General features: G+C 46.3%; 1 protein-coding gene across 2 annotated transcripts in view; it reads left to right on the top strand.

Moving 5' to 3' along the window:
- Positions 1-16,556, top strand: part of LOC133110641 (rho GTPase-activating protein 39-like) — a 39,106-nt gene that overhangs the window by 8,865 nt on the left and 13,685 nt on the right. The window contains exons 2-3 of one of the 2 annotated variants that reach the window (XM_061220881.1): positions 2,716-3,186; positions 13,528-14,950. In XM_061220881.1, the coding sequence (XP_061076865.1) occupies positions 2,716-3,186; positions 13,528-14,950 (1,894 nt within the window). Of the gene's footprint in view, positions 1-2,715; positions 3,187-11,811; positions 11,943-13,527; positions 14,951-16,556 lie in introns of those variants that run through there. The other variant, XM_061220882.1, reaches the window with a different exon arrangement.

Here is a 16,556-nt window from a genome sequence, read left to right as displayed (position 1 = left end):
TCTGCCCCAGAACACGGATTCAGATGTTTAAGTCTCCTTGTCCTGGCTGCACTGTGGAGCACAAGCCCACAATTGTACACAATTGCAAGATAAAATCTTGACAAATGTTAAGACAAAAAAATTCTTGATGTTTAATTTTAGATCAGAGAGGATTATTCAGTTTGTTGACTGTGGTTTCAGTTGTGTTCTCAGAATGCAGCCATTGTGCAGTGAACATTTAAAACCCCAAAGGCTCAGCCATGAGAGAACCGCGTCGTGGGCCTTCGTGACCTCGTCCTGACCTCTATGCTGAGACCTACTGATTTAGATTGTATTTACATTTGTCTAACTTTCTGACAATTCAGGCTTTCCTCTACTGGTGAAATCTAGGCAGTCTGACTGATGTCATACGGAGTTCACGGTCTGTATTTCTGTATCTTTCCTCCTTTAGTCAGTTTGCATGTACATGGCCCCTGAACATGGGCCAGCTGTAGACTGGCAAATAGGCACTATGTTTTTCTGTTGACTCTCCATTTATCTGCTAGCTTTAGATATTCTCTCTTTAGCCGTGTCACTTTTTAATCACCTGCTGCTTCAACAACAGCAGATGGAATTCTAGGTGTTACACACACTAAGGTAACAAACAGCTTTTTAGCCAAAATGTAACGTCTGCACCAAGTCAATGGAGTGAAATTATCGTGAGCTAGCCTTGACGTAATAATGGCTGAAATATAATATTTTGTTTCCACAAGCTGCAAATCACTGTTAGAGTTTGGCAAAACACAACCATTTCAAACTGCTCTTCTGGAGTGGTGAGTTTTGGGTACAAAGTTAATAAGAACGCACACGTGTGTGGAGATTGTACAGTGTGTGACGCACAAGTTCGCCATTTTACCTATGGGTTAAAATGATGACATTTGAATGTGATAACCGAGCTTCACCTCTGCTGACTGGCACTGCAGAAAATTGTGGGTGTGTGTGTGGGTTTGTGTGTGCGTGCTTGTGTGGAATGCACTGGAATAGTAATGGGTAATGAAAGGCCAGAGTTTTCTGTGGTACCCACAGACTCTACTTTTTATGGAAAACATGGCCCCACCCTTGTAGCTAAAACTGCATTTCCCTCACTGTTTACTGGGTGGAGGCTGGGTAGACTGGGGTTTTGGCTGAAGACCTTGCCTCCCTACTGTGTGCATATGAGAGACAGACCAAGACCTTCCTTGAGAAAGTTTCTTGTTCCACTGCTGTTGCTCTCAAACCCTTAACTGGTCTATTGCACCTCCTTTCATTGATGGAGCAGCCCCCCTCCCATATGATAGTCTTATCCACCCTCATATATTTATTTCATATTTCTTCAAAATGGCCTCATCTGTTTGGTTTTGGTTTTGGTTTATTGTTATAATACACACATACACACATTGTACTGTTGTATCCCTGGGAAGGATTATCAGCATTGCCTGCTAGCTGGTACTGAAGAACCATTTTTATTAGCTCAAACTGCAGTATTCCCCTGTCCTTTTGCATAGTATTACTGATTGACTGGGTAGCAGTTGCTATCGAGACATCGATGTATTGCCCTCAATATCACAGCGTGACGGACTGCTGAGAAGTTATTTTCTTTGTATGCAAAATGTATCCAGAGAGCATACACCATCTTAAAACAAAATAAATCATGTTGAATGTTCAAAATGCCATTGTCAAATTGCAGAAGTTATGTGAGGTACTCGCATACTGCAGTGATTGTATGGCCCCTGAGATAGTGCCTCCTTTACAAGTTCAGGTTTGAATGCAGAAGACCCAGTGTGTGAGGACTTCCTTTCAGGTTGGTCTGGGGTCAGTGTGGTATGGCACAGCTGGGGGAGGGGAAGGGGGGGGGGGGGGGGGGGGGCGTAGAGACAGTTCAAGGACTGTGCCCCCCCCCCCTCTCTGTGTCCTGATGTGCTGATGCAGAAGTGATGCTTCTGAAGTCCGCTTTCACTGACGTGGCGTTGCTCAGACGACGGCACAGCTACGCCGCAGCTAATCAAACATGCGCGGGGGTCAGCGGGGGGCGGGGGTGGAGGCCTTGTGCCTCCGTCTCTGCCTGCCTGGTGCTGCCCTTTCAGGCTGATCCTCATGTTTCATTCCTGGCATTCCTTCCATGCGAAACGTTCCCATGATCCCATCCGTCATCACAGGAGCGAGACTGTGTTGGTTCACTTTCATGCGTTTGTGAGGTGTTTGGATGGGTTTTAGTGTTGTGATTTATTCAGGCTCTGCAAGTACTGCTGACAGGCGCAGCCTCCCCGGCAGGTTCTGTTGTACTGTGCTGAAACTGACCTTAGTATGTTGGCTCTTTGCTGCTGTCATGCCAACATGACGTTTTATGTGAACACTTTATTACTTTGGTTTTACTGTACCTAGTTAGCCCTGCGGCGCCTTCTCCAGATGGGTGTTTGTGTATGGGGGTGTGTGTGCGCACATGTGTGTGTCCATGCGTGTATACACATGTGAGAAAGTGAAGAAAGGTCTTTATAAACCTTGCAATTTTAAGTTATTGCTGCAGTAGCTGCTTCACTCTGGAGACTTACTGAATGTCAAAATGCATTTTATACACCTGTGTAAACACACATGCACACTCACACACACACACACACACACACACACACACTCACACACACTAGGTACCAATTAATGACATCACCGTATACCGTGTCTCCAGGCTATGACATCATTTCCTCCCCCACGTGTCCCCTGCAGCTCTGATTGGGTGGAGATCCTGGAGCCCCGCTCGCGGGAGCGAATGTACGTCAACCTGTCCACAGGGGAGTGCGGCTGGACCCCGCCCGCCAACATACCCGTGCGCCAGTCCGACGGCAACCAGTGGTGGGAGCTGTTCGACCCGCACAACGGCCGCTTCTACTACTACAACTGCAGCAGCCGGCGGACCGTGTGGCACCGCCCGCGGGAGGGGGACGTGGTGCCGCTGGCCCGTCTGCAGGCCCGCAAGCGCAGCTCCGAGTCCCAGCTCCACGGCAACGCCGGCCCCCCGCTCCCCGACGCCGCGGCCGGGGAGAGGCGCTGCAAGTCCCTCCCCCGCTACGGCCACGCCCCGCTCCCCCCGGCCCCGGACCCTGAGAGCAGCAGGGACGCCCCCGCTAAGGCCCGTACGGACAGCACGGACAGCAGGGACAGCAGAGACAGCAGGGACAGCCGGAAGGATGTTCTCAGGTGACAGTCGATACGTAAATATGTACACTCAGTGAGCACTTTGTTAGGTAGACCTGTGCATGGTCAAGAGGTTCAGCTGTTCTTGAGATCAGACCAAATGTGGGGAAGAAATATGATCTTTGGGCGAGTGACTTTGACCGTGGAATGATTGTTGGTGCCGGACAGGGTGGTTTGAATATCTCAGAAATTGCTGATCTCCTGGGATTTTCACACTCGGCAGTCTCTAGGGTTTGCAGAGAATGGTGCGAAAAACTAAAAACAGTGACAGTTCTGTGGGCAAAAACGTGTTGCTAATGAGAGAGGTCAGAGGAGAAGGGCCAGACTGGTCAAAGCTCTCAGGAAGGCAACATGCAAATAACCACACATTACAACAGTGGTATGCAGCAGAGCATCTCTGAACGCATAACGTGTCAAACCACTAAGTAGATATGACCAATAAGTCTAAAGAAATTGTCTAAAAGGCCTAATAAAGTGCTCAGTGAGTGTATGTAGTAGCTTTTGAGGGCTGATTCTCTGTCATGGTCAGGTGGCTGTGGTGTGGGAATGTGTCCGTCAGCATCTGAGAAGAATTTCTTTCAATCCACTGTGGCTGCCTGTTTTTTGCTCTGGGGAAAATGACAAGGCACTTCCACATAGCTGGGTGACTATGTCTGGATTTATAACAAACATACCATCAAATCTACACATTGCTAGCAGAAGAAACACATACATAAATTCTAGGTTTAAATTATAGGTTTGTGCTGGCAGTGTGTAGATATGTGAAGTATTTCTATGGATGAAATGCTATGGCTGCCCAGAGAGTTTCTGTCTCTACCAATTACCCTTCCATATGTCTTTGAGGTGTTGCGTAACTACACTATCTGCTTATCCTTCCCCCTCAGGAAGCAGGTGACTTAGTACAGTAGCTCTGAAATATAACCGCCAAATGTGCAGAAAAGCACTGCATTCGTGCCAGAGAGACCAGTACAGGATATTCCCGGTTTCCCGAGGTCGGAAAGGCAGTCAGACGTGTTTATGGCACGGTCACGGCATTGGGCCGTCGTTCTTAACCGCCACGCAGAAATACACCGTTTACCCCTGCGGGCAGGGGGGCTTTGGTGCTTAATGAAATATTTTCATGTCGTGCTGTGGCTTTCTCCTTGCTTTCCTTTAAAGGGAAGCGTATGTGTAATGCTGGGAGGGATTATTAATCCCTCTGTGTGAGTCAGGTTCATTTCTCTTTCAAAAAATAGTCTTGACAGCCAGAGTAAGGCTGGCCGTTTCCCAGCACTTCTTTTTAAGTTTTCCTCTTTTTAAATATCAGGCGACAGGCTGTGGGTTCTGAAATTTGGTTATTTTTTGGAATTTTTTCCACTCTTGGACAAAAGCTGTCTGACTTTGAGACCAAAGTTTCGGGTGTGGGGATGGCATTGTAGAGACAGCTTAAACCACTTCTTCCCTTTATAGTCATTATTGTTTTCATTACGTATTTATCTGCCAGACATGTTTGTGCTGAGCGGCCTACAAGGCCATTGTGGTGATGTTCCTTAAGTTCACAGGAACGGCATGAACAAGATAACGAGAGTCCTGGACAGCCAGTAGATAAAGAGCCAGTGCCTCCAACTGAAAAACACCGCACTGCTAAAATAATTGTGCTGCCTTCATGTAGCTTGCATACCTACATCATGTTAAACATGCATATGGTCAAACTGCAATGACGCCAATGTATCTCATAACTGATGCTTAGAAATCACTATGTGGGGTTTTTAAATCACCCCTGACAAAAATACAACTCCGTGCTCATAAAGAGCCTTAAACGACCGATTATGGCTCTGGCAGGAAAGTTGAAAGTCAAATATCCCATCCTCTTTAGGACCACTTGCTGTATTTGCAGTTATCTGTTTTTATATTGAGCCTGCTATTGAGTACACTGAAACGGTGCTATATGAAGGCCTTCAGAACAGGCCTGCAGTCCTGACTAGGTGAGGGGCTGCCTGGCCCTTGTTGTCATATCCCTCCTGAAGTGTAGAGACGCCCCTTTGTTCGCTCATTAGTACCCTTCCACTCTGTCCAAAACAATTAGCAGCTGTGTTGGGATTGAGCTGAATAGGGTCACCCCAAAACTGGGTCTGATCGCTTTGTCTGCTGCACCCCCACCCCCAAAGTAGAGCGTCTGGACATGCGAAAACAAGGCCACACATTGTGACCGTACAGAGCCACTAAAACATTACATTGTTGATCATCTCTTGGACACAGTGAAACTTACCAGATACATTTGTATTGCATGTATTTTGCATCAAAATAGCATACTTATATTGACATCTTTATTAAGTTTTTAATGTATTATTTAATTTCCTTTATTTTGTTACGGATTTTTGTTGTTGTTCTCCTGCCCGGATTTAAGCTGCTTGACCTAGAGGATTAAAAAAGGAAAATTGGTTCTTGTCTCTCTTGTTTTTACTGGCAATGCCCCGAAGAAAAAAAAAATTAAAAAAATTTTAAAAAAAGATTCTTTAAGATAATTTTTTGGGTACCTTCGTTAAAGTTATTGACAGAAAGGTCCACTGTAATCCCCTACTATTCAAGGTTGAAACATTTCCTTACTTAAGAAAATAATTTTTCCAAATATCAGTGACAGCCCATGTTATAATTTCAATACTCATTGACTAACTCTGATTTCATATCATAGGAATTCCACCCTATTTAAGGGCTGGAAAATGTCTTGATGTCCTGTAATTATATCTATCTGTGTGAGTCACACACTTTTCGCGTGTTTGTGCACCCAAGAGAGAATCTGATTGGGTATAGATTATAATGGGGACGCTTAACCTTCACTCCTCTTTGCTTCCACTTAACCTCGCTTTCTTAAATGGTTCGTCTGTACGTTGGGGATTACGTTTCAGTTACTCTTTAAATGTCTTGGATTTGGGAGGGAGAATCTCAAGCTTGGCTGCCGCATGATTTCACGGGTCAATGGGTCGCCAGGGTGACTCGTGGTGGGGGTGGGTTCACAGTAGGTCCTTTGTCCCGTTGGTTGACCTCATTTGATAGCCTGTGGCGTAGAGCGGGAATGGTAGGAGTCTGCTAGGGTAATGCGCGCATCATCAGAAGGGGACGGAGGCAAACGTTTTATCAGCCCTGTGAAGCCGTGGTGTCTATGGATCGCCCACCATCCCTGGCCAAGGGCAGGCAGTGCTCTGTGACCTCTTCTGAAGGGGGCAAGAGGCTCATACACTCTGTGTTTGGTTCTTCTTATAACTAACAATGGAAAACTGAGACCATCAACATACAGGAGATGGGAGAATCTGTTTTGGAAAATCAAATTGTTTTTAACAGCACCTGAAAATACAGTGTTGGTAGTCACCCTCTTGTTTTTGTTCCGTCTAGTTCTCTTTTCTGTGCTAAAACTCCATTATTTTATGCTGCCATCACGGCCATGAATAGAAACTTGAATAGGGATATTGGTTTGAGATTTCATTGTTTTAATAACTGAGATATTAATTATCATACATGCATTATGCCATGGATGCTGTCCGTGTGCAATATTAGGTACCAATGGGATGGAAATGGCTGTATGGAATATTCTGTAGGTTTCTCTGAAATTGAAAACGGTTTGATTTACAGAACAGTTGAATGCTTCCAGGTGGAATTTGAGGGCATCCATTTACGTTTGTGTAAGTCTTTTATTTGCCCCTACAAGGGCAGTAATAGAGCCTCTTCAGCGGATATGCTGTGGTTGAATAGCAGTGTTACCACCCACTAAAAAGACTGTGGGTGTTTGTGTGCATGTCTGTCATGTGTATTACTGTAGTATTTAAGGAAATGAATGTTGAACTCTGAGGTGGCAGATTTCTGAAGATATATTTATTGATTTAAATTTGAAAAAATATCCTGAAGGCCTTCAAGCCTCTGAATAAAGCAAATAAAAACATTAATAAAATGTCACCTTTGAGATCTTGGCTGTACACCCCATTTCCTCTTCCTGTTTCTGTCGGCGAGGAAGTTATGAGTAGGATGTTTTTTTTTTTCCTACTCCCAGGGGTGAAAATGGCCGGTATTTCCCAATCCCACTGCTCCTCTGAGTCAGCCTCGTGTTTGTCCTAACTGATATTCCAGGAAGAACACGCAAGGTTGAATTATGTTTGGCGGCCTCCTCTCACCCCCTGCTGGACCCCCGCATTCTGCCCCCTACCAGACCCCCGCACTCTGCCCCCTGCCACTCAGGAGAGCATGCAGTGAGGTGCTTGGCCCGGGGTTCGAGAGCAGGGCCGCCTGACGCAAATTTAAATCGCCTGACTGCTAACTTTGTTTAGCCTGCAGAGGGATTTGCCCTTTTGCTTTTTGAAGTTTTGAACCCTGAAATGTGTGGCATGTTTGTGTTTTTTTCAGAGCCTAATAATAATGCATCATTATATATATATATATATATATATATATATATATATATATATATATATATATACATACACATTCCTTTCAATAATAATAGTTTGTGAAACCATGTGCCCTTTGATGCAGTATTATGAACATCAATGAAGTCATCTTCCTTGTGGCCACTAGCAAAACCATGTTTCGCCCTGGAATGCAGCCTGACAGGAAACCTCATATGGTGCTTTAATTATAAAGTATTGTATTAAAAAGCAAATATGTGATTCAGTGAACATCCACCTACACAAAATTATGTTTTAAAAATTACTTGGAGACAATTATGAGCTGAGATTTAAAGAGTAAAATTCCAAAGGACCATGAATCTGTGGTAATTTGAGCTTTACCTGTGTTTTTTTTCTTCTCTACACTTGACCCCTGGGGTCAAGAATTATCTTGGGTGAGGAATTTAAAACTTGCTTCAAATTCCCTGTGCCACATTTTCCCATGTGACAGACCCTTTTTAATACCCTCCTCCCTCTCTCCTTCACTCCCTCTCTGTTCCTCACTCTGTCTCACCATTTCCTTCCCTACCTCCCTCAGATTGTTTTCTGACACTTGTTCAGAGTTCTTGGTTTAACTTTTAAGCTGATCCACTTTAACCCAGGCTGAGAGACCTGATGTAATGTGACTCATTTATTTTCTTCAAAGTGTATGAAGGGAGCACTTTGAGGTACAGATATTTTCAAGGTTTGTCAGATTGCATGATAATTATTCAAGGCCTTTGACATTACTAGCAGTAAAGGTTTGTGTCTAGATCATAACCTCTTGTGAACTATAAGAAAATAAATAGTATTTAAGTTAGGTAATGCTGTAGTCCAAAGTGGTCTGTCTGATCCTGCTCTGACGTGGAATGTACTTTGTTAAAACGCATGACAAGGAAGTGTTCTCACCCCCTCATTTAACAGCACACCACTTAATCTCGTGACCTTTGAACTCTGAGTCTGTGGGAGACAGGGACATACTATCATACTAAGTCCACAGTTGACATGTGAGAGTAGTTTTACAGTATGTTATATCACCGTTACTTTTACAGTATCTGCAGTGGTCTATATGTTTTACATGTCCAGTAATACATTGCTCAATGTCTATAGACAGCTGAGCCTGGTTAAGAGCAACACAGGACAGCATTCACATGCATAATTGTATTTCTACGCTCAGACACATTTCAGCACGTACAACTTATTCCGATGTCACACCATTCTGGGTGAGTAGACTGCAGCTGTCTTTACAAACATAACACAACATGGCGAAAGAAGCTACTTGTTTTTTTGTTTTTTGTTTTTTTATTTACTGGACTTACTTCAACCATTCATGAGTACAAGATCAATTGGCAGGCTTTCAACTGAGACTGTAGAGCACGGCATCCTGATAGCAGCAGGTTTGAGTTTCTTTCCCCACTGAGCAGTGTCTTTGGGGTCGTGGCCTGATGGTCTGGCTGACAAAGTCATGGCTAACCTGCCGTCTCTCACCAGAATCAGCCCGGAGGGGCACTTAGGCAGGAAGTCCATCAGCAGACTCTCAGTGGAGTAAGCTCATATTGTAGAGAAGGAGAGCTCCATTGGTTTTTACCGAAGGATGTTGAAATTTGTACTCCTCTTGCTCGTGGATGAAGTCATTCTCTGAACCCACTTTGTGGTTTCTTGGTTTGCTTGGTTTGGTTTGCCAGTGGCCAGGGTGGGTGTACATTACCTTAAATAGCAATAGTTAAATAGCTTGTCAAACTCACAACAAGCATTTCCATTTTTGCATTGTGTTTGGTTCCACTGTTGATTCGGGGGTGTAGACAAGCATACTGTACACTCTGAAGCATGTGACCTTAGCCACCAATTCTTATCACACTGCAGTGTGCTAGTTGGGTTCATACTGTGTCAGATGGAGACGCTACATCCCAGCCTACTGAAATCCTCCCACCCCTGGGCGACACTCGAGGCAGTTGTGACTTTTTGTGCCACAGTAAGGGCCTCCACCTGTTTCCATATGAACTCGCAGTAACCATATCTTTACCAAGTCATGTCTGGTCACTGCTGTGTGCTTTCAGAAGAATAATTTGTCCAGTACAATAGATTGTACAGTATAAACATGAACTGGTAAAAAGGCCAAACGATCCCTGCCCAAGAGCTAATTTGCTGGCACGTTACAGTCCTCTGTGAATCTCCAGTCTTATGACTGTAGCCATAACTATGAATAATGAATTGTTGGCTAGCATGAGCTGGAGCCAAAACTGGCTGACCCAGTATAGCACAGTGGCTTCTTCATTGTGTTACCCTGAAGGAAAACAGGAAGAATGCGCTCTGCTAATCTGCCTTTTACATGGAGCCAGACAACAAGTCCCAAAACAAAGACTGGGATACAATATAAATAACTCCCAAATCGACATGACCATTTCTTTCCACATGTGTGAATTCGCTAACATTGTGGGTGACATTTGGTCAACTTGACATTCTGTACAATTCGTTATTGTATTACCCGCAAAAGGTTTGTCTCATGATGTCACAGAGCAGATCAAGACTGCTGCCTGGACTTCATTTGCATTCCAAGGCTAAGTTATAGAAGAAAGAAAATCTTCAGCCGATAGTGCCTCTGGCTATTTTCTGTCATCAGTGACAGTGGCGGTTACCTTCTGTGTGTGTTTCAGTTTGTAGTAGACATGCCAAAAGCATGTACTGTAGTTATGTAATTTAGTCAAATCGTAGTCAAAAAACTAAAAATTTTGCTGTCAAGGTGGGCAGGGAACTATTCAGTTAGAACAGCAGTCTTTCCAAAGATTAAGCTAATGTTTATCTGAGGTGTTTCATCTTTTTATGTTAGTGTAGGAACTTGCTGTTTTATTCTGCTCTCATTCAGCAGTGTTAAGAAAATTGATCTCATGCCTAGCTCTTCTTATTTTTATGATTTAAAGTAGTTGTTCAAGCTAGTGTGGTATTTTTTAGTTTTAGAGACTGGGTGGAGAGGGGACTTTGCTATTTATATTGAATCTATGTAGCTAGGGTTTATTTGTTTTTACTCACATAAGACCTTTTGTTAAAAGACCGTATATAAAAATACTATGTGAGCACTACATTGGTATTTCCTGTTTGTGCTGTGAGGAGAAACAACCTTTGAGCTTTAATAGGACCTCCCTCGAGACCCCAACAATCATATACTGGAGTACTGGACAATAGTGAACTTATTTATCCCCACAAAAAGCTTTCCTCTATGAATGTCTAATTTCTTCTTAAAATACCTGTGTTGTGTGTGTATAAATATGTCTTCCCATGATTCCATCTCTATTCTAGTTCTGGGGCTCTCAACCCTGATCCTGGAGGGCCACGATGTGAGCTGGTTTTTGTTTTACCTTAAAGTCCACAACACATTCAGACTAAGAAACCAAGTGAGGTGAATTGTGTAGTCAGCCGTTTCAGTTGATAAATGGAGTCCTGCACAACAAACAAAACGCAAACCTGCAGATCCTGCGGCCCTCCTGGAATCAGGGATCAGAGCCAATTTTTCCCCCTTGTGTTAAAATTTTTTTTATTCAACAAACATTTTCAAACAGAATATGTAATAGTCCCCCCCCCTCCCCTGAGCAGTGAGCAGTGTGTGTTCAACTGTCAGTTCTCCTGTCTACAGCAGTTTCAGTGAGCCTGATGGTGCGGCGATGTTCCTCAGGGCCAGTGTCCTGGGGGTCCTGCACTCACCACGCTTTAGCCACGTTTACTCTGTCAGCCACACTGCGGGGGTTTGATAAGAGTGTTGAGTGGAGCAGTGCGGTATTTACATTACATTACATTATTGGCATTTGGCAGATGCTCTTATCCAGAGCGACGTACAACAAAGCCTATTTTTTTATTTTTTTATTTTTTATTTTTTAATCAACAAATAAACAAACAACAAAGCAAAAGTGACCAAACTTAACTATCCAAATACTGCTTACCTAGCCAACTAAAAATGAGTATTGGTATGGTGGGGAGTAGTGTGTGTGCGGTGGGGGAAGGAGGGGGTGTGTGGAGGAAGCTCTCACTGGGACAGAGGGGAGCTCAGGTCTCTAGGGTGCTGCCAGGGCATTGTTTCACATGCTGAAGCACAGCGCAGAGGGGCCGAGCCTCCGCAGAGGGGGGCTACCGGGGCCCCATTCCTGCTACTGTAACTCAGAGGACTGACCCTGCCCACGCGTTTCCTCTGCCACCTCCTCCAGCTTTAAGTTGGTAGCAGCCTTGTGCGTTATTTCTCGAGTTAGAAGATGTTGGTTAGCAAGTGTTTTACAGGCAAGCTATAGCATTTTCCCCAAGCTCTCCTCGTGTTTACTTTATGCCGAAGGGGAAGGACCAGGTGTTTCGAGTATAGTCTTATCGGCTTGAGGAAAAGAGGGGGTAAGATATTTTTCATCTTTTTAATCATATTTTATGAGCTCCTCAGGTGTGGCATGAAAATATGTTCTATTGTGGGATAGCCTAACTTCTCATCTCTGTTTTTTAAACAGATGCACCTCCTACCCCGCTCCCTCTGTCTCTATCTCTCTCTTTCTGCTCCTCTGTATGGCTGTGTTGAGGAGTGGGAGCACAGTTCAGAGCTCAGTTGGGTTTATGTGAGTTTGGGTGTTTGTGAAAGGAGCTGATGAGGAGATAAGGTGGGGTTATGAGGTTTCTGGAACGGGGGTTCAGCCAGTGAGACCGTGTGAACAGGTTAACGGCAGTTAAGTTTCCACGGCGTTTGTTTTTTTTACTTGGTGTGAAATAAGCCAGGGTCTTTTGACAGTGAAACAAACGTTGAATTTGTGTGTGTGTGTGTGTGTGTGTGTGTGTGTGTGTGTGTGTGTGTGTGTGTGTGTGTGTGTGTGTGTGTGTGTGTGTGTGTGTGTGTGTGTGTGTGTGTGTGTGTGTGTGTGTGTGTGTACTTGCACGCGTGTGTGTTTATATAGGGGGTAGGATGGAAGGGTGTTGTTTACAGAAGGGAGAGGTACATGCAATTTCCATGATTTACAGCCCCATGTTAAGTGCTGTTCACGTGGGATTAACGTGTGCATAACTTCAACACCTTAAGATGTTTTACTGCCATCAGACTTTAGGTCAAAGGTTTATGCATATTTCTTTACAGCTCAACCAACTACTTGTTTTCTCAGTTTTTTTTTTTCTTCTCAAGGACCTTGTGAAATACTTTATTTTCTCTGAACAACCTGATTCTCCTTTCTTTAGTAAGAATATTTTAATTGAAATATGAATGTGACCTTCTGCACACCAGTAACCAGTAAATAAGCTGTGTAGTGAAAATTGATATATTTGTGTCTCAAAAGCATTTTTTTGTTTGACATTTTGAAGTGTTGTGCTCTAGAAATAAACTCTGCCCTCCCCTGCCTCTCCTTCACTGTGAAATGCTGTTTGGTGTTGAAATGAGAGGCAGTGGTCTGGGAAAAGCTTTAACTTCACACTGGACTTTCACTGAAGGCTTTAGTCAGCTGAGAAATGCTGTTGTTTACGCCTGATGCTGAGAACTGAAATCACTTCTAATAAAGCTTAAAGGTTCTGGTAGGTCTGAATTACCCGTGGCTTTCTTTTTAGACTGTTTCAGGGTCAGTGTTTGTATCTCAGAAGTTTGAGTAGGCTGTGTTGAATAGAGGTGTTGCAGGAGAAACTGTTTTGTGGGTCAGTTTGTACCTCGCTGAAGTACATGTCCCACTTACCCACAGAGCTATGTATAGACTTCATAGCCTTAAAAAAGGGAGCAAAGACACGTTGGAAGGACAGTAAGCTGAAAATTTTGACAGTGATAAAAAATGAGGAAGATTGCTTGGGGCTTTGGATACTAGACCTGCATTCTGTTCTTTGCAGGCTTCAATGTGGCTTCATTGTCATCCAACAGACAGAGAAATGTGATTGCTTTTGTGCCTATGTGTGTCTGTGTGTGTCTGTGTGTGCATGTGTGTGTTACTCACTCACTGTGGTCTCCTCTGTGTTTCAGAGACTCTGTGCAGAGATGGCAGCCCCCTCCAGGGTCGAAGGCGGCCATGTTGGTGAAGGTGAACAGCGTGGGCAGGAACCAGAGCGGCCCTGTTAAAACCCCCCAGCTCCTCCACAGCAGCCGCAGTCTGCTAACACCCAACCCCTCCAACCGAGGGCAGCTCACCCCCAACCCCTCCAACCGAGGGCAGCTCACCCCCAACCCCCCCACCCGCGGCCTGCTCACGCCCAACCCGGCCAGCAGCAGGCGCTCTGGAGCCCATGTCAGCCCTGCCCAGTCCGCCCAGTCTCTGGTGGCATCCGCAGACTGCAAGCAGGCTTTCCACCTCAAAAAAACGGAGGATGGCCACTTCTGCCCGGTGACACCCGACACGCTCACCATCCCGGGGTCTGGCCCCGCTGCCCGCCCTCACCACAGGGCCCAGGGCGGGACGCCCCGCTCTGCATCGCCCCAGCCCGGATCCACGGCCCCCGTCTACGACCACCCCCCGATGGAGCTGCCCGTGTACGAGGAGCCCCCGGCAGACATGGAGGTGGAGGGAGGGCCCCCCGCCCCCCGCCCTGGCCCCCAGAACCCCCCTCGGCAGGGCCAGGGTCAGCAGACCAGGCTGCTTCCGCACCCCATCTCCCACTCGGGGTCCTGGAACAGGGGGACCCCCGCAGAAACGGACTACAGCCCCGCCGGCCGGGAGGGGATCAGGCATATGGTGAACGTGGAACCCGTTTCGGGGTCTCTCCCCCCGCCCGACATCTCCAGCGCCCCCGAGCGGCCCGGGGCCCCAGCCCCTGCCCTGCAGAGGGAGAGGGAGAGGGAGAGGGAGAGGGAGAGGGAGAGGGAGGGCCGGGTGGAGAGGAGGCAGACCTGGAGGACCCTGGAGGTCAGCCTCCTGCGGGGCATGGAGCTGCGGCAGGGCGGATTGGGGGGCCTGGCCTCGCCCGAGTGCCCCTCGGCCCTGCCCCTGCACTGCCAGGACTCGGGCTACTCCACGGGCCCCTCGCCCAGCCTGTGCCGCAGGAACCGCCGGCGCCCCGCGGGGGGCCAGGGCCGGCCCGGGTCCATGGGGGGCAGCGCGGAGCTGGACGCCCTCAGCGAGAGGCTGATGGCGGAGGTGAAGGCAGCGGTCAGCCGCTCCAACACGGTGCGGGACAGTAAGGCCAGCCTGGACACCCAGGGGTCGGAGGGTTCGGCCCCAAACGCCCGCACCCCTCTGGGGTCGCTCCGCACCTACGGCCCGCGCAGGGGCGGCTCCCGGGAGGACATCGCCTCCAGCTGCCACTCCCTGTACCGCACCGGTCACCACGGCGACCCGCCCCGCTCCCCGCTGGTGCCAGAGGGCCCTGGACGGCAGAAGCGCACCTATGAGAAGGTGGACACCCTGGAGCTGAGCCTGTCCTCCCCCGAGACGCCACTCTCCCCCTCTGAGGTACAGGCAGGCCCCGTGTACTGCTGTATGTCCTCTCTGTGTTCCCCAGTGTCCAGACCTACTTTATTCTGTGGACACACACACTGACACTCTCACACACACTCTCACACACACTCTCACACACGTACACACACACACACACACACACACACTCACACACACACTCACACACACTCTCACACACACTCTCACACACACTCTCACACGTGCATACACACAGCCCTATGATCTGGATTTCAGCTTTTTGGAGCAGGTTTCTTTTTATGAGCAATACATTGAGGAAAAGTCCAATGAAAAAAAGAAACCACTAATTTAGGAAAAGGAGCAGTGCGTCACCGCTGATTATTTTTTCTTTTTTTTTAAGCAGTGCAGCATGTAGGTCATGCTGACGCAGGGTGAGTAACATCACTCCCACTCCCTCTTCCAGGACTCAAAACATTCAGTTCAGGAGTTTGGTCAGACGCCACAAGCGTGTGCATTTTTGCCATATCACAAGGCCGCAAAATACAGATAGTTTACGGACATCATTCCAGTGCTGCTGATTTCAGGAATGAGTCAGAAAACCACAGCTGGCCCCTTTGCTCTGAAATTTCAGACGGTAGCCATTTTGGGCCATTTCCAACTGTAAGATTTATTTACTGTGACTGCGTGATTTAATTTGAGAAGACCCAGAGGCAGCAATGTCGAGTGGTTTAGAGATGTCAGCTTGGTTGTTAAGCTATGCTATGCTTGTGACTATGCTATGCTAGGTTCAGATTCCAGGTGGGACTCTGCCATTGTACCCTTCAGCAAAGCGGTTAACCAAACGTCCTCTGGCAAACATCCAACTGTACAGTACAGGATGGTGTGAACATCGTGTGAGTGGCTTTGATCAGAACGGTCTGCTTAGCCAATGAATATTTTTGCTGTTCCCTCTTTTAAAATGTCTAACATGAATTGAAGACATGAAGCCTTATCTTATGAATGATTCACAGTATAATTGACATATTTATGTGGCTGGTCTGAGCTGTTTTTCCTGGTAGCCTGTGACTCACTCCAGAGCTGACTTTCACATTGTTAATGGGATGAAGCAGGGAACTCTCTCATACTAAATAAGGACACACTTCCGCTATAAACCAGGTGCAGATAATGCACTACAGGGATAAATAAGATGACTGTCACACAACCTGAACTATGTCCAGTTAACATAGCGGACATGCTGGTACCTGTGACTCACTCCAGAGCTGTCTTTCACATTGTTAATGGGATCAAGCAGGGAACTCTCTCATACTAAATAAGGCCACACTTTCACTATAAACCAGATGCAGATAATACAGTGAGAAATATGATGTCTGTTCCACACTCTTCGCTATGTCCAGTCCTTTATTAAAGATGGTCAGAACCAGTGTTTGACTAGCTAAGCTTTCCACCCCAGAGGCACTGCCCTTCTGAACTGGGATTTGGACAGCAGGGGATTTTGCCCCTGATTATAGCCGTTATCCTGAATGTCCGATTATTCCAATTGTAATGGATTAAGCTATACCAGAAACAAAAATCGGCATTTAATCGGCAGTGACAACATATTAGTATGATATTGTTCCTTTTATTTTCTTCTTTGTTCCTTTTT

Source organism: Conger conger, chromosome 14 (assembly GCF_963514075.1).
Source record: "Conger conger chromosome 14, fConCon1.1, whole genome shotgun sequence".
Taxonomy (NCBI): domain Eukaryota; kingdom Metazoa; phylum Chordata; class Actinopteri; order Anguilliformes; family Congridae; genus Conger; species Conger conger.
Note: the sequence above shows the minus strand (reverse complement) of the source record. Positions and strands in the feature narration are given on the sequence as shown.